The sequence below is a fragment of the Nilaparvata lugens genome, chromosome 7 (genome assembly GCF_014356525.2).
Source record: "Nilaparvata lugens isolate BPH chromosome 7, ASM1435652v1, whole genome shotgun sequence".
NCBI lineage: Eukaryota > Metazoa > Arthropoda > Insecta > Hemiptera > Delphacidae > Nilaparvata > Nilaparvata lugens.
In genome coordinates this window covers 39,493,449-39,513,093 of record NC_052510.1, presented here as the reverse complement: position 1 = coordinate 39,513,093, position 19,645 = coordinate 39,493,449, and the positions used below count along the sequence as shown (strand labels likewise).

The window sequence follows — 19,645 nt, the reverse complement described above, 5'->3', positions numbered from 1 at the left end:
AGGTCTAAGATGATTCGTTTAAAGGCTCTTCACATAGCTTTTTCCTTAAACTTACTTTTTTTGGTCTATGTCTCTTGGACTTACTTTTCATCACACCACCATGAGTACATTATTTGTTGTTCAATTCATAATTTATACAAGCTCATCCTTTAATTTCTTTTCTTTTCCACTACTATATTTTTCAAATCCTGGAAGGATGTAAACTTCATGATTGAAACATTGAAACGATGTGACCAAAAACCACCAACACCACAATGCACATGTAAATAGCAGTTGCCGCACATGTGCAAATGTTTACCGGAACGCGAAGCCACAGCGATAATTATTATTATTAATAATAATTATTATATTATAATATTAATAATAATTAATTTAATTAATTGAATTGAATATATTTAATATAATTAAATATATTATTAATAATAAATTAATTAATTTTTAATTATAATATTATTAATAATTATTATTGTTGTGACAGTTGCATCAAGATACGAGATACAGGACAGTGATAAGGATACGTGAGCACGTGATACCGTATAGTGGTAAAGATAAGTGATATAATGAACTGTGATACAGACAGAGTCCTGTTATAAAATACAGGTGATAGTGTTACATACTGTCTTAATGAATTGTGAATATTAGATAACTTAGTTATAAGTAATTAATCTTTATATCTGCCATCTGAAGACTTATCAGTTAATAAAATTATTTCCTGTAGTAGAGTTGATATCTGTTATTTTAGTGAGTCAATTGTTTTCATCTACAGTATTTAGTTCTGAGTAATGAAGCGCAATTAGGCCAATAACTTGCTAATTATATAGTTTAAGAATCTACAAAAACTAGGCTTTGTAGAGTGAAAATCTGTAACAATATATATTCATATTATGATTGAAGCCAACTACCAGAGAATCCTTGAAAACTTATGAGAATATCAACTAACCAGACAATGCAGAAAAGGATAAACTCATTCAAGAGGAAAAGTTCAAAACAGATCCTTGCTGATGTACCTCATGAGATCTAAATATGCTATAATAGTATAATATGAGTGCATGCAGTGTCTGATGGATACTGATTGTCACTCCACTGGGTCTGTCATTCAACTAACGGTCATAATGAATTAAGGGAGAGTAAAAGAAAAGGTACTGAAAGGGAGGGATTAGTATCCTACACAGATCGATCATAATACTCATTCAAAAATGTGTGTCTGTCAGATATATCAGATGGTATACACACCAAGGGTTAACGTGAACCTTAATAATATTTTGTGAGGAGGTCCAAATTATGTCAGTGAAGAAATAGGCCACAGCGTTGCAGATTCTCTGTGTTATCTCTGCCTTCTGTAGAAGATAGCTGATATATATTATATCTGATATAATACTATAGTGAGGTCCAGGTTATAATGGCAGTGTAGGAAGATAGGAGAAAAGGGTTGCCAGATCTCAGCCTTGCCACTCAAACAGCTGATACTGGTACATCTGATGAATTCAATTGTTCATTATTGCTGAAAATTGTTAATCATATTTTATTTGTCAAGAAAATATATTTTTTTCATGGTAAAATGATAAATTTTCATGATTGAGATCAAATATTTTGTCAATTAGTTGAATTTCTACGTTGTTGATAAACGGTGTGGCATCATTGCAAAGTGTGAAAGAGGTAGCGCCATCTGCTTTGTTGTATGATAGACAAGGATAGCAACACCATTGCAAATCACACACTGCCATTATAATGTGGACCTCACTATAGTAACTGTTACTGTTGGGCTTGAAAATTTGCAATACCAGCACGAAACGGTCGTCGCCACACCAAAGAATGTGAGTGTTTTTTTTTTTTAACTTAAAGTAACTGTTACTGTTAGACTTAAAATATGCAATACCTGCATGAAACGGTCATCGCCACACCAAAGAATGTGAGTGTTTATTTACTTTATTAAAATAAAGTTTACATTATATTAAAATACGATAGTAATAATAATAGTGAAAATAATATGGATAACCAACAACAAAAATCTATATTTCAATGATTTAATAATACATTTTCATAATTGATATATAATATTCGGTTGACAAGTATAGCAATATCCATGTTAATCAAAAGCTATCATAATAACCTCAAGATGGCTCTGTTTGCGGGTATATATTCAAAAACATTTAACAACGTTCGAACTCTATGACGTAGAATCAATTTTTTTCATTTATCATGTGTCCAGACAAGTTGCAATGAAAAAGCCTTCATGGTCTTTGGATGTAATTAATATTGTAGTGTTTTATATAAATTAATGTGGAAATAACAATTCGTAACAATTGATGAAAATTCTAAATTATGTATTATGAATCATTGAAGAAACGAATAAGTCAGACGAAATTTTCAACTCTTCACTGCCTCACAAGCAACATACTAACTCATGGATATAAATTTGAGCTCATTACATCAACTGTCAGGATGGCCGAGCGGTCTAAGGCGCTGCGTTCAGGTCGCAGTCCACTTCTGTGGGCGTGGGTTCGAATCCCACTTCTGACAAAATTTTTTGGCCGACATGATTAAGCATATCGTTGATTAACAAAATATACTAATATTATTCTTGCTTTTTTGATGGGTAATAATCTTTATTTTGAAGTTCCGGATTCTTTTTCAATTTTATCCATTTCAACGGTTGAAATTGAGAAAGCCGTGTGTCATCTGTAGCCTATACAAAAGATATTGGATTGCAATTCTCTATCTATTTCAATTCTCAAAAATATGTATTGATTCAGTAATGTTACTTATCTTATCCTCTTTCTTTTCAAAACTTTTCCTATCTAAAATCTTCTTATTTGCTATCTGTTTTCCCACTTTTCTTTATTCTCTTTCCCACGTATTAAATATAGCCTACTGTTAGGCCTACACAGTTTTTCCTCATATTCATATTCACTATAATACACCTGAAATCAACAATTCATCTTTGATTTTAATTCTTACTGTATTAATTTTCTTCGGTAGCCTGTCTATTCATTTGTTTCAATTTATTTTTTTATTTTTCTTTCAGCAGTGAAGTGATTGAATTTATTGAAGAACACTTACCGGTATTTTTTAACTTCTATTATTCAATATTAAACTCTCTTATTAATTACATTTTATTGTCATTTCTTGCTTAAATTTTTTGTATTACCTCTGCATATTTTGTATTGTTTTTTTTTTTTTTGCTAACGACTTGGTTACAGTAAGTTGTATATAGAGTGGACATACTGTCCAAACTTCGCCACGTCAAAAAAAGAAGTCATTCTATTCTATTTTATCAGTGTGTTTTGAAGTAGAAGAGTAGGCCTAGTTCTATTAGGCCAAGAAAAATAAAAGAACAATATTTAAGTTGAAGATAAAGCTGAAATTTTCACAACCATTTCAGAGTGTTGAAAAAGGATAGCCTATAAAAATCCGAAAGCGATCTACACGTGAGTAGTCTATTTAGTTTTTAATAACTACAATTATTCAAAAATTTAACTGTAGTGCAGTTAAAAATAGTCAAAAGAGGAATGGAATGTATTACTATCATTTCCAGAGACTTCAACACATTTCGATGACACACATTATATTTATGTTAAAACGTGGATCGCTAATCGATCTGTAGTGAATTGAATTTTGCAGTGCATAATAATTTTATTTATTATAAGGCCTACTCTTTTTAAGTTTTCTTCAATTTCTAACTGGGAACATGACACATTTCCATCCATCATCATGCTATAGCCTACATAGGCCCTGTATCATATTCACAGAAATCATTGAAGCAGACTTTCAGTCAGATGAATGCACGGTTGTAAGTCTGGTTTCAAAGACAGGCACTGTTGCCAGTCTGCTAAATTTAAGCGCCGTAAAATGACGTCATCGCATCATTGTGCAATTCGTTCATTTTCATTGTCCAATTCGTCTCACCATTGCTTCCGTTATATAAAATCATTTAATAGATATAAGTTTTTCAACTCAAAAATACAACCAAAGGTTACTCTCTTGCGTATTTTAAATAAAGGAAAATACCTGCCAGTATTGTACTCTTCTGTTATTTGTTAATATTTTGAATATAAACAAACTGTTATTTTCATCCTGGTATACTATTGTGTTCGTAGTAAATTGTTAAAACAAAACATTAAGAGTACTGTCTTTTTTCTTTAGGGCCACTTTTAATATAAATCTCAGTACACTTTCAAACTATTTTGTCACAACATGTTTGAAAGGGTACTGAGATTTATATTTTTATTTACATTAAAAATACTCTACGATAAACAATAATAAAAATACACCACAGGAAAAAGCCACTACAGTAGGCTTTACCAGTCCATGATTTATAATGTTTTTCTATTACAGATACTTACTTATAGTTAGACTGATTATACTATTATACTTGGACTGAATAGATATTTTTTTGAGAATGGAGAGTTGAGAAGGTATAGAGAAATAAATACATTTCACGATTGTTATAGAAACAAGTTTTAAAAAAATATTGATATCATATACAAAATCTCTGTCAATACACCATAATTACAATAAAAGTTTAACTATGATAAAAATTCTTACAAATACTACGGCTACAATAGTAGTTACTAGAGATAAATTCACAGAACTCAGAGTATTGTCTTCAATAACAGAAATACTGTACAGTACAAATGTTCATTCAATATCAATTGAATAGTCAGAAATAATATAAAATGAGGTAGAATATTTGGTTACCTTACATTATTTCTTTCTGTAATGTTAGGATTAATCTGTATAACATTGGTGGCCACAGATTTACTGCCATCTACAATACTGTAGTTGGTGGAAGGGCCCTTGGGCAAAATTAACACATTTTTAGTAGTGTCAAGAGGGCCAGCATTCAAGAGCGGCACTGAGCTTGAACTCGAGATAATTCGACTACTATTCACAACTGTCCCTCCTGCGGGACCATCCACCATCCTGATGGTCAGCTTTGTCTTTTCGACGGCAGCTTGCAACTTCTCATCGGGGGGAACAACTGATGGCAGCGAGAACGTTATAACTTTTTCTGACTTTTCTACAGTTCCTGAAACAGACAATATTCTTTGTTATTGACAGATACCTGCTGTATAATATTATTTTAAGTTAGTAGTCCAAGGTCTGAGGTATCAAAGGTATTTTCTGCGGTAGACGTTTTGACAAGTAAAAGTGAAAATGCTATTGGTAGTCACACATAGATGTAAAGAATTTATTGTTCGCCTTTCAAATACCAATGATTTGATAACATAAGTCTGAGCAAACGCAAACTATGCGAGGAAAATAAAAGTTTTGAAGATTGTCACAACCGCTTATTCATTAATATAGATTAATTATATACCTGTTGATTGAAATGAAGAAATGAAGGGTATGGATCATTTAAAGCATTTTTTCCATTCAATATACGTCCCTATTTCCTATTATAATATCGAAATAAGAATAACTTCATAACAAAATAAACGTTGAATATATTAAGGATTATATTAAGATATCTCTATAATAAAAAATACAGTAAAAATAAACTACACTCAACATTATTGTTCATTGGGCAATAGAAAAAATTTAATTCGATCTGAAAAAAGTTATATTATTTGATTAAAAATTGATTATTGGATCTGAAAAAGTGATAATTTGATTGATTTAAAGGTTATTAACAATCAATTTTAGTATTAAATAATAGTAATTATTTTGCTGTGTGGTGTTTCACTGTCGACCAGCCTAGCTTAATCCAATACGAGCCTGTAGTAGAATGTTTTCAAATTTACTAATGCTCTGATGTGGTAATTTTCATACTTTCCCATTTATAAAAATCTTCCACGCACCCATTGAGAGTTCTATATTATTGTCTACTGAAGTGCATTTAATGATTAATTGTATAATAAATTAATAACGATTTCAAACAAGACGAAAACATATTCAATTTTCCTAACATACACAAATCAATTTTCTACAAGAGAAAAAATACAACCATGACGTTCAAAAAAATAGGCATATTGGAAATACCGCACCGACGAAAAAACAGAAACAGAAAATTACCTTCTTGAACCATGGCATCAGTCACAGGACAATTTCTATGAGCCAACAATAATGTCTGAAGTTGAGCGATTTCTGATCTCAAATTCGAAATAACCGATTGAAGTTTCTGATTGACCGATTCTAGATTGCTGCATCTATTCTGCATTTCTTCCATCATCTTTTTTCTTTTGGCTCGACACCGCATTGCTGATGCTCTGAAATATATAATGATTTAAAACATATACTAATCATGATCATAATAATAGTGAATTAACCTATTGTTGTAACTAGCCTAAAAAATTTCGCCTGTTTTTTTATTCCCACTCATACAATAATACTGAACAAATATCTTCGTTATTCAAATACAATTATGTTTTGGGAGTTTATTCATTTATGACCGTAGGTCACTCAAGGAAAGTTTTAAATGTTACTAACCTCACACTTTGTGTAACAAGTTCTACACACCTCAAGATTATTATATTTACATTGTAATTAGCCCCAGGTTCAAGTCCAGGACATAAAGTTTGTGGATAGGATGCTTCAATTAGTGTAATCATTTTGATGATGGTTGAGAATTGATGGATAATATCCCAATGTGTGGATATGAATACCGTATTTTTGTGATTTATAAAATGAACACATGAATATGAACGCTGTTATCAACACTGTAATTGAAACTACACATGGATAAGGATATTAAATAATACGCAAGAATTAGGGATAGAAACATGAAACTAAAATTATTTGATATCGTAGACTCATTCATTCCCAATAATAATAGATAATGACTTCATAATTACTGTGAAATACCAATGATAAATAAATATACTTATGAGAATTTATCTTTCACAAGATCTTATCTATCATTCCTTATCGACATAACAGTCTCTTGAAAACTTTATATCTTACATGAATTACATTTATTTCAATAAATATTGTAAAATTAATCATGGCTGGATAAAGTCCAGGCGCTGGCTTACATTGAGCATACATGAGAGAGGCAAAGAATTTGACTTCGGATTATTGTTAGGGGGTCTTTAGTGTATATGAAACTCGATGTCGTCACGTCCCAGGGTGGTCGACAGCTTGGGGGGGAGGGGGGTGAGTTGTAAAAAACGCGCGTTTATAAAATCGCCTGTCCTGTAGTTACTATTCATAGTACAGCTTTCAATTTTTTCTCAATATTATATACACATAACTGGCTTTCAATGTGGTCCTATACATTTTTGCGATAAACCACATAGTTTTTCCGTAAAAAAATAAAATATCTCGAAAAATGTATTTTTTATTATGGACTTTTTGTTATTTCTCGAATATTCAAGTAATTAGCCGACTTAGAGGAAAATGCTGCCATTAAACGTTGTAGGCCGTTTCTTGCTGAATCCAATGATATATATAGTTTGGGGGTTACGATCATAGATGCGGCGGTGGGAGGGGGATAAGTAGCACTGTTACGCTGCGGCGCGGTCCTCCCCCATGATTAATGCGCGTAATGGCCTGCCTATCGCATCGCTCCTACTAGTCTTTGCATTCAAATTATGTATTTCAGGAACGCTATATTATGTATTTTCGGTCGCTGAACACGATTTTTCAACTCTCAAGCCTTAATAATTGATAATTCTCATCATAATATACTAATTATGGTCAAAATTACAAACTTCATCTCTTTCTGCAAGGAAACTAAGAAATGACTGTTTGAAATAAACGAAACTTGGGTTTCAAGAAATATATTAGGATAGAATAAAGATAATATTCATATATGTTTATGTTCTATTGTTTTTATCTCAAATTAATTTATTGTGATGCGCTGCAGGCTAAATTATAATATTATTAATTGCACACTGGCCACGCTTACTTGATATAGTGGTCAGTTAATTTCCAAGAAATATTTGTGGAATTTCTTAGTTCTTCATGGTGGAAATGGAATTCATCATCCATTCATTATCATAATGATTATGTTTAGTATGAAAATGTTAATCTTTCGTGAATCTTCAGTTTGTCGTGAACTTTTGAGAAATTATATCCAATATAATAATAGATATGTGTCAAATCAAAATGAAATGAAAATTCAAATATTCATTCATATTATTTCTAACAGTATTATCATCCATTATGATATTCCCGTTCAGACTGTTTTGAAATGGTAACAAGTTATTCAGTATCAAAATTTGGGATTCGAATAGTTTTGGGCCATGCTTGTTATTCTTTCCCAAACATATTTATATGATTTGTAATTTTATGCACAAATGAATGAATAAATATATGTATTCCTGCACGTAGCTAACGTATGGATTATTCCTTTATAGATTCTTGCATGTCACATTAATAAATCTCTGCCACAGATTTAGAAATCAAGTCTCGATGGTTTGGAGAGCATATTATTGGAGTGATTCTTTTACTCTGCTGCTTCTAATATGTTCACTACCTTTGTTTAATTTTAGACCATAGACATGAAAAGCTATGTCCACCTGTCCATCTTTATTGAGAATTTTCATAACTCTTCTCATCACAAAGTTTCCATAATCTTGAAGCGTATTGAAGTTTTGAAAAGTGAAGTAGGAGTTGAATTCAGGAGAGCCATGTCATCATTATGCGAATTTGTCAACGATATTCAGGGATTTAGTCAAATCCACAACTAGTTTCACTTGCAAGTTCATGGGCCAAGTGAGATTAAGAGTTTTTTTTTTCAAATATCCATCAGATGTTGACAGAGATTGCGGTTATTGTAGAAATGCATGCTGCACTAAAACTTCAATGCTGAATCATCTTTAAACAGCTACCTAGTAAAAATACAGAGATCAGATCTTTTTGTTCTAGAATTAACTAAGACTAGGATTTTTGTTTGATTGCATCGTGGAGAATGAAAGAACTCTGTTTCTTTTTATAGGTGAGAATACACTTTTACAATTTGCCACAACTATGTTCAGATAAAAATCGTTGGAGACCGAATAACTATTTTTTCTAAACGTCCAAAAGAAAATCACACACTTCTTCACTTGCTTCCAGACCATTGATAACATTATGCAGATTCTGTTGTCCATCAGAGTCTTGAAGAAAAATGTTATGTTCTCTTGAGAAGATTATGCTTCTGGAAATCATTCTCATCTCTCTTATTCTTGTTTTACTTCATTAGATGACTTTCTTCACAATCTCCAGTGATATCCATAATGATGTCAACATACTTGAACAGAATATCTTTGATGGAAGATTTATTTATATAGTAGCAGCCATTTTAGGAAAACCTTTGAAGAACTAGCTATTCCAATCACTCAGTTTTGGATGATCGAATGAGGGTTTGCTCCAAAGCATGATCGGTTGTCACATTTATTAAATTTTCAAGGTTTCATTTGACAGAGAGTCAATGCATTGACTGTATCGATTTAATGTTTCCTTATTGGAAATTATTTTCTACTTCTATGGGTATTTTTTTTATATTTTCTAGATATAACACAGACTTTATAACATAGTTTGTGTGATTGAATGAAAAAATGCTCCAAAGCATGATCGGTTGTCACATTTATTAAATTTTCAAGGTTTCATTTGACAGAGAGTCAATGCATTGACTGTATCGATTTAATGTTTCCTTATTGGAAATTATTTTCTACTTCTATGGGTATTTTTTATATTTTCTAGATATAACACAGACTTTATAACATAGTTTGTGTGATTGAGCTTTGAAGATGGGATCTTTTCTCGTACAGTTTCTATGTGCAATACCAGAGTCCTTCCTTTTAATCATGAATACAATTTAAGATAATTTAAACTATGTTACAATAATCAGTCATAAATTTCAAGTACTCATTGATTTTGATTCTAAAAAATTCTACAAATAGCTCCTGACTTCTTTCAAATATACTTTGACAATCTCTCATATTTGAACCGTTCATGAGTCCTTGTAGTTGTTTCATAGAATTGATTGCTTGCTCTCACACCTTAATTATACTGATCTCCCCTCAATAGATTTCCAACAGTATTCTCTCCAAATATTACAAATTCAACAAAGATATCTCCCATTCCACTTTCACTCAAGTACCACCCCAAGACAATCAGACAAACTCAGCAAGATGAAAAGTATCTATTCGTAGATATAAGTTGCAGAAGTCAGTTGATAAAGCGGCGTTTACACCAAAGTTATTAACAAAATGTTAATAACTTAATCTTTACAGATTCTATTAGATTGAACGGAACTTACAAACACATATGTCCATCATAAAATGTATGATAAGTTATGTTCAATCTAATAGAATCTATAAAGATTAAGTTATATTAACATCTCCTTAATAACTTTGGTGTAAACGCAGCTATAGAGTTGTATTTCCTTTGTAATCAAATATATAGTCATATCACATGGGGGTAATCGGCATTATTTGTGCTTCAACTGTAAATTTTAAGAAAATATTTTACTCCTGTTACACGGTGCTCCATATGGGGTAGCCTATATTATTTGTTTAACTTACTCCATTACTTTACTTTCGCAATTCCAAAGTGATCATTGAACTAAATCGAATAATTATTCTCTCTTAATGGAATATCAGTTTTTTATCGACTGAGAAACACATTGGGGTTCCTAACAGGATGGTTTATCATTACAATGTAATCATAAATAATGATAATGACATGAAGTTTGTAATTTTGACCATAATTAGTATATTATGATGAGAATTATCAATTATTAAGGCTTGAGAGTTGAAAAATCGTGTTCAGCGACCGAAAATACATAAGAAAGCGTTCCTGAAATACATAATTTGAATGCATAGACTAGTAGGAGCGATGCGATAGGCAGGCCATTACGCGCATTAATCATGGGGGAGGACCGCGCCGCAGCGTAACAGTGCTACTTATCCCCCTCCCACCGCCGCATCTATGATCGTAACCCCCAAACTATATATATCATTGGATTCAGCAAGAAACGGCCTACAACGTTTATTAAGAGCCTTTTCCTCTAAGTCGGCTAATTACTTGAATATTCGAGAAATAACAAAAAGTCCATAATAAAAAAATAAATTTTTCGAGATATTTTATTTTTTTACGGAAAAACTATGTGGTTTATCGCAAAAATGTATAGGACCACATTGAAAGCCAGTTATGTGTACATAATATTGAGAAAAAATTAAAAGCTGTACTATGAATAGTAACTGCAGGACAGGCGATTTTATAAACGCGCGTTTTTTACAACTTACCCCCCTCCCCCTCAAGCTGTCGACCACCCTGGGACGTGACGACATCGAGTTTCATATACACTAAAGACCCCCTAACAATAATCCGAAGTCAAATTCTCTGCCTCTCTCATGTATGCTCAATGTAAGCCAGCGCCTGGACTAATATTGATTTCACTGTAAAGTAGTTTCAAGTACTGAGTACGGTATTTAAAAAATACTCAATATTTGTATTAATATTTACTAAGTACTGAATATTTGAATCATTTGAAAATTGTAAAATTTCAATCCACTTCCTAACTTTTTAATCATAAATCAAACCAATAAAATACCTGTTTTTCTCTAATTTATCTTTTTTATCGTCATTTGCATCCACATAATTTTGTACCTGATTTGATTCAGGCTGTATTTTTCTCTTCACCGGTAAAACTGGAGTTTTACTTAAAGGTGGAATCAATACCTGAAAAAAGTAAATGAGATTGCAAAAATAAGCAATTAGCAAAAAACATTATTAATGTTTTATGTTATGATGTTTTTGGAATTGGAAAACAAATTGCAATAAATTTGGTAGGTTGGGTGGATCATGATATTGACAACATGATCCATTCTAATTTAAGCAGGATAAGATACAACTAATCAGTGATACATCAAAAATTAAGGATGAGGAAACAAATCCATGTGAAAAATACAAAATTATGAATTTAGATAGATACAAAGACATAGATACAAAGATTTTCATTTTTGGAATTTCGTAATGCTGAGATCTTTTATTTGAAAATAATGAGATCTCAAAAGTATTCCAAACTATTAAGATAATAATATACAAAACATGTATTTGATGACAATTATTAACTCTGTTGAAGTTTAATCACTGCATTTCACAGTAAAAATTCCTAACCTTTTTTATAGGTATTACCATTTATTATTGGTAGATAATTATTATCTTTGCAGCTCATCGCCATTTTCTCAAATGAGAATCAAGGATCACTACAATATCCCAGACACTGTAAGGGAAATATAATGTGCGAGAATCCATAGAGCTGGCGGCACATACTGAGAAGAGAAGAAGAGTATAAAGTACAGTACATCCTCAGAAAGGTGGCCGGTCCCGTGGCAGCGACATGGAGTGGCTTGCAGCTACAGATCGACACACCTGGCGGCCATTTTTGGCTGCGGCCAAATATCATCTTAGCCCTTAGATGCATGATTTTTTTTGTAATAAGTTGATATTTTTTATTGCTTAGACATTAGTCTTAATAAAGCTGAAAAAATAGTAAAAAAAATTGTTGTGTGCCTAAGCATTATTATACCAAAAAACTGGTATGTTGCATATATGCAACATCATGGACTAAGTCTAAAAAAATAGTTTGACTTTTTACCCTTTAATGCATGGTGTTGCATATTTGAGACAAACCGAGGTACATAACTCATTAGGTACAAGACAAATAAAAAGAGAGGTATAAAATTAAAAAAATATGTATTGAAATTCAAATTAGACTACGAAATTAGCAAAATATTATTTTTACTGTTTGAATAAATAGCCTACTGTGAAATAATAAAAAATGTCTGTTAGTAGCTGTCAAGTGAAACAAATGAAAAGTGAGGTGTATAATCAAAAATATGTAGCCTATTAATACTCAAATTAGGCTAGGTCATTTAGAAAATGTTATTTCTACTTTTTAAAAATATTAGATAACTACTGCCATTAGGTATCTCTAAGTCTAAAGAGAAAATAGCATCAAGAATTTTCTCATCAGTTAGTTCTTCACGGTTAAAAAGTAAATCATCTAGTTTATCCATGTTCTTAAAATCACAAGTAAAGTAATCATACTAACTAAATAATAAAAGTTGAAACAATATAAATCATAAAAATACTATTTAGCACTGAGCATAAACTACAGAACTCAAGAAATTGACAGAATAGAATAGAATAGAAAGATGATTTTATTTATAATATAAACAACGCAAAAAACATGTACAAAGAATGTGAAAAAAATAGTATGTTGACTTTGCTCGAAAGAATCTTAATAATTTGAAAAACAATCATCATAGACAAGGCCGAGGCCGTCAGTCGAGTTGATAGTAATAATTGCAGCTGCCCACTTTTATCTTTCTGTTCTAAAGCTTCCTACAATAATTGATAACTTCAGTTTGATCAGGCTACCGTGATAATACCCCAACCGTGAATAAGTAGATTAATCTTATCTATCAGTTTAGTGAAAAACAGTTTCACCCAAACTAAGCTCACTATTACTAGAGCAAAAACAACTGGACTCTCAACTCATTCATTCATCCATTCATTCCTGAAGTGGTATAATGAATAAATAAATTAATAAATAAACAAAAAATAAATTAGAAAAAAAGAAAAAAAGAACGACTGAGTTAGAGAGAAGAGGTGGAGGAAAGAACCCTTATTTGTAAGTATATCAAACTGTACAATATACCATCATATAATAGTCTATATATACATATACATACATACACACATATATATATATATATATATATATATATATATTATATATCCATAATAGTCTATATAAACATCATACTGTTTTATGTATAATTTTAAACATTGAATTCGGCGACTAACCAACCCCTATAACGTAGAGCATCCCTAAGAAAGCCGACGAGTCTGTTCCAATCTCTCCCATTTAAATAATCTATTATTGTGCTTTCATTAACTTGTGAGCTGCCAAACCATGCCTTTCTTATTCCTCGCAATATCTTGCACCTGCCCATGAAGTGAACTACATCTTCCAACTCCCTACTGTTACATAAGCTGCACTCAAACCTACTCTCTTCTCTCCCTGGCCTGAAGTTGAGTGGTAACATACATGCTCTGGCCCTAAAAATAATATTTATAAAACTTCTCTTGAAGTTATCATTCAGATAGGCTCGATTCTGCAAGTCTAACAGCAAAGAGGCGTATAGTCTATGATACTCTGACCGTTCAGCACGCTCTCTCCACGTCGCATACATGTTCTGACTCACTCTCTGCAGCAATTCGTTGATAGAACTCTCCCATCTATCCATGTGGGCAACACTGTCACTCCATTCTATACCATAACGCTGACAGAGGTCAATCCATACTTTGTACCATCCGCACTTCTTGACAATAAATTCATAAGCAATTTTGTATGGAAATCTCTCTGCCGGCAGACTAAGCACTCTAATCAAGTAACCTAAGTGAAGCCTAAAAGTATGAATCCACATCAGCTCAACCTCACATTCTAAATAGATAACATAATCAGGAGTATTTTTTGGAAGACCGAATAATCGCTTTATGAAATTTTTTTGAAATTTCTCCACTCGATCACTCTCAATATTTATTTATTTATTTATTTATTAGAACAGCCCCACACTTGAGCTGCGTAAGTTACGGTGGATCTGGAAGCTGCATTGAAGACCTGCCATTTGATAGAGAGCGGCGCTGAGTCATTGAGAATCAAGCTTCTCCAAACACTGTTTATACCAAACATTGCTGTCGCTACCCTATCCTCAAAGTGTTTTTTCATTGACAAGGATGAAGCGAAAATAACTCCCAAGTATTTGTACTCACTTACAACCTCCACCTCCTCTTCTCCGTAAAACCATTTTTCACTTTTCCTCAACTTTCCCCCTTTTCTAAAAACAACAACTTTAGATTTATTCATGTTTATAATCAGGTTCCATTGAGTGCAAAAAGCTCGAAGTCTATTTATCATTTGTTGCAGTGAAATCGGGGTATCTGCTAGAATCACTACATCGTCTGCATACATAAGTCCATTTATGTCTAAGTTTCCAACCGACACACCTCCCCCAATATGCTCACACAGATCATGTATAAACAAGGAAAATAGCATCGGAGAGGCCAAGCAACCTTGTTTCACGCCGCTATTTACTGAAAACTCAGTCGACAGACCTCCATAACCGTTGCACCATACCTCACACTTATCATCGCTATACATTTGTTTTAAAATTCCTATAAATTTGCTCGATAAACCTATTTCATAGAGCCTGTAGAAAAGCGCATTTCTATCTATATTATCGAAAGCTCCTTTGAAATCGATAAAGAAAGCATATAATTTTCTTTTTTTTTACTTGAAAGTAGTAATTGACGACACTATGGAGAACAAAAATATTATCCACAGTAGAATACCCGGGACGGAAGCCTGCTTGATTTTCTCTTATAATACCCCTTTCCTGCTCCCACTTGACTAATCTATTGCACATTAATCCCATGAAAATCTTTGTCATTATATCCATACATGTAATTCCCCTGAAATTTGAGACACAGGAAGGATCACCTTTTTTATGAAGAGGGAAAATAATAGATTTTTTAAAAGATTCCGGAACATAGCCACATGAGTAAATATCATTAAGTGTTTTAAGTAACAGTGTTTTAAAGATCTCGGGAGCTTTTTTATAGAATTCTGCTGTAATTCTATCTTTACCGGGCGCTTTATTACTGACAGAATCCAAATTTAGGGCAGTGGACTGTGAATGATAGCTGGTATTAATACCTACAAATAAATCTTTGAATTCTGTGCATAAAAATACTGATAGCTTGAAGTGTGGTAAGTACGCCAATAAAAGACCAAATGAGTCAACAAGATAAGACTTAATAATAATAAAATAATAATATGCAGATGGCCACATACAAAAACAATTGTAAGTTGATTGAGTCGAAAAATCTTGGGATAATTACAACATGTGATAAAAAACGTTAGAGAAATACAAAATTTAAGTGAAATTAGGTCAATGACATTAATGACCATTGAAGCCTGACAATAATCGAAAAGGTATTATTAATGATACCTGAATTGCGAATATAAATTGAATGCTATAATGAAAAAGTTACTGCTGCAAAATTCAATCTTAATGATTTACAAAAGGAATAATAATAAATGACAATGATTTACAAAAGGAATAATAATAAATGACAATGAGCTGTAGATAGTGCTCAAAAAATAGAATACAGTAATATAGGCGGCATGGGCCTTCAGTAAATTAAATGTCAAGTTAGACATCAATAGAACAATTAATAGGCGTCGGTGGCCTCAGTGAATAGAATGTCAAGATAGACATCAATAGAATAATTAATAGGCGTCAGTGGCCTCAGTGAATTGAATGTCAAGATAGACATCAATAAAATAATTAATAGGCGTCGGTGGCCTCAGTGAATTGAATGTCAAGATAGACATCAATAAAACAATTAATAGGCGTCAGTGGCCTCAGTGAATTGAATGTCGAGATAGACATCAATAGATCAATTATGTAATACATGCGTAAATGAAAATTGAATAGAACGATTTACGTAACCTGAATAAAATTTTGAAGAGGAGATGCAGCCAGGCAGACAGGCAAGGAATCCGCAATACCCAAAGGAACAGGACATCAGCAAGCGACGATGTGATCTGGCCATGCAATGACAAGAATGGAAGCGTCCACCACAGCAGGCAAATCCCCCAGTGGAAATGTGAGCAGGAGCATGTAGAATTCCAAACAAATAATCCGACCTTCAAGTTGTGGAATTTCTAGATTGATTTCCAAACGGTAGAGATGATGAACTTGAAAGTTTGAGTTTCAAAAGGTGAAGCCAATCATTAGAAGAATGGCAATTGACGCCCACACGAGGTTATGAACTTGACAAAGTTTATCAGCATAAATATGCAAAGAAATCGATGAATAGTTGAATCACAATTAAAGAATAGAATAAACGAATTAATTTGAAGGAGTAATTCACACTTTAAAAATGTTCCGTAGATCAGATGAATAGCGATAAACGCCCACACGAGGTTGCAATTTTGACAAAGTTTATCAGAGTAAATAAGTGAAGAAATCGATGAATAATTGAATCACAATTGAAGAATAGAATAAACGAATTAATTTGAAGGAGTAATTCACTTTTAAAAACGTTCTGTAAACTAGATGAATTTGGATGAAAAGTTTAGACCGGGAGCGAGATGTGCACCCACCGACTAGACTCCATTGAAAGACAAGGAAACAGCTAATGCCTGGTTGAAAAAAGAGACATGCCGGATGTGTTTGAAACGTAAGTAAAACGTTTACAAACGTTTGGTGAAAAGGTAGCAAATATCTAGAAAGTAAGATGCCTAAAGACAAAATAAATTCCAAGAAATAGAATAGTACAAATATTAAAATTGAAATGACAAATAACACGACGAATAATATAGGAAACCAACTTGATAATAGCAGTGCCGTAGAACCATGACTGTGACGTCACCGGACAGCGCAGCAGACGGAAAATGACAACATGATGTCTACGTATTAACGGAACGAGTAACAAGTGTAACCGTTCCAAAAAATGCTTTGTCAGATTTTACATAAACTGGGCCCCTTGTGTCATACGGGGGTATGGCACAATAAGAAAAAGTAAGAAATATGTAAAATCTGGCAAGGCAATTGGAAATTGAAAACTGGGCCCCATGTGAGAACCAGGGGAAAAAACAATGAAACCTGAAAATACGAAATGAGCCAAAGAGCAAGGGGATTAACTAGAATCCTCATCAATGGGAAGAGGTGCTAAACTCGAAATAGCTCTCTTAAAAGTGCCGGAGGGAGTGAGAACAGTGACAACTTGAACCTTGTCGTCCTTACCGGGATGAACTTCAGTAATGCGCGCCAGCTTCCAAGTGGACTGCGCGGAACCAGGATCCTTCAAGATGACAACCGTACCGACCTTCAAATTTTCACAATTGTTCAACCATTTGCCTTTTTTCTGAAGAGTGGTGGAGGAATGGGTCTTTTTTCTGAAGAGTGGTGGAGAAAAAGTACGAGATTTGGGGCCACCCACATGGATGGAAATAGGACCGGCGTAATCCAAACCACAATTTTAAAAGGGAAAATTAGCCTGAACGCGGGCCGCTGGTAAACTACCCATGATTTGCTCAGAACGAAGAGCCGAAAAGCGAAAACACATTATGCAATGCCGCAATACACTTTTGATGGTGCAACGGGTGGAAGGAAACCAAAATCGTTGTCTTACACTGGCCATGGTGGCCTGCACACCAGCATGACTTAGACGACGATGGTGAGCAACAATCAATGCACTAGTGAATTTGTGATTGCTGGGCAACAATATTTGATGTTTATAATCAAAGGAAGCATTTGCATTTTGCAAACGTCCACCAACTCTGAGCAGTGAATCTGAGTGAATGAATGGTGACAAGGCTTTAATAGAACTATTAGGCAATGGCTCCTGATTTTGACGCTATGCTTTAAGTTCAGCAGAGAAGGCCTCCTCTTGAATGGATTTGAAGATACAATTTTCAGCTTCTGAAATTTCAGAGATAGCTAATTGATCAAAGCGCGGAGTGACTGAATTTTGTTTCCTACAATTATGAATGAACCGTAGAACATACGCCGTTGTACGAACAATTTTGTGATAAGTGGAGCAACTATTGATTATGCCTGAGATAACATTATGAGTAGAAGTAGTAGCTAATACCTGAACTGATTGAGAACTGATTTCCTGAACTGATTTCTCTAACTGATGAGAGACATCATTTGAAGTCAGAAAATTTGACATGACCCTACGGGGAGCGGCCACAGGCGAAGCAGGGAGGCACGAACGAGGTGCTGCAATAGGACGAATAGCTTTACAAGAACCAAATATGACCCAACCTAGACTGGTTTTCTGAAGAATGGGAGCGTTTTGAGCTAGATACAATTTACCAGGCTGAAGTATCGATGCAAATATGCCAGCACCAAGTAACAAATCTACAGGTTTAGATTGATCAAACAATGGATCCGCTAATCTAAGTTCAACAGGAATTGAAATTTTAGAAAGATCAATGTTCACACTAGGAACATTAGATGATATGCTATCAACTACAATACAATTTTCTTCAACCGACCATGAACGATCAGATGAAGACAGCAAACTGAATGAGAAATAGATGATTTGGTCTTATTCTCACCTACACTATGAATCAAAGTGTCAGAATACAAAGTAACAAGTGACAATTTTTCAGCCAACCTAGTTGACATCAAATTACAATCAGAGCAAGAATCTAAAAGCACGGTCGCTTTAATAAATTCCCCACTAGAAGATTGAACCAAAACTTTGGCAGTAGGTAACAAGGCGACAGTTGATTGCTGTTACAAACACAGTGACGAAGTGGAGCTCATTGTGACATGAGAGTTCTTCTGAGGCTGTTCTGCATGAGAAACAGCTTGCTTAGTTGTTTCTGCATTCTGAACCATGACGGAATTCAAAACAGCATTCTTACCCTTGGAGGGAGCAAAAGATTGAGAATGAATAACATTTGAAGTTACCTTATCCTTAGAAGTAGGCTGAGTGTCTCGTGATTGAGGATACGACCTATGAAGCCTATGAAGAACAGTGTGGTGACTCTTGCCACAAAGTGTACATGATTTGTCCGAACAAACATGATTGGGTGTGAAAGGCTTGAGGCAATTATAACATAACCTTTTGTCACGGACAGCATTCCAACGATCAGTAACCTGCAACTTCAATAATTCATTAC

At 33.4% G+C, this 19,645-nt stretch overlaps 1 protein-coding gene, 1 long non-coding RNA gene and 1 other non-coding gene across 5 annotated transcripts in view; 2 read left to right on the top strand and 1 right to left on the bottom strand.

Annotated features, from left to right (window-relative positions):
- The first annotated feature begins 2,008 nt into the window (after positions 1 to 2,008).
- Positions 2,009 to 3,109, top strand: LOC120352408. The gene is made up of 2 exons (XR_005571829.1): positions 2,009 to 2,596; positions 3,026 to 3,109. It is a non-coding gene; the product is annotated as an uncharacterized LOC120352408 (long non-coding RNA).
- On the top strand, positions 2,437 to 2,520 carry Trnal-cag. The gene has a single exon. It is a non-coding gene; the product is annotated as a tRNA-Leu (tRNA).
- A 1,332-nt stretch (positions 3,110 to 4,441) lies between the features above and the next one.
- Positions 4,442 to 19,645, bottom strand: part of LOC111051786 (cyclic AMP-dependent transcription factor ATF-2-like) — a 64,885-nt gene continuing 49,681 nt past the window's right edge. For all 3 annotated transcript variants that reach the window (XM_039432721.1, XM_039432723.1, XM_039432722.1), the window contains 3 exons: positions 11,483 to 11,610; positions 6,016 to 6,209; positions 4,442 to 5,029 (listed from right to left, as the gene is read on the bottom strand). In XM_039432721.1, the coding sequence (XP_039288655.1) occupies positions 4,695 to 5,029; positions 6,016 to 6,209; positions 11,483 to 11,610 (657 nt within the window). In that variant the 3' untranslated portion in view covers positions 4,442 to 4,694. The remainder of the gene's footprint in view (positions 5,030 to 6,015; positions 6,210 to 11,482; positions 11,611 to 19,645) is intronic.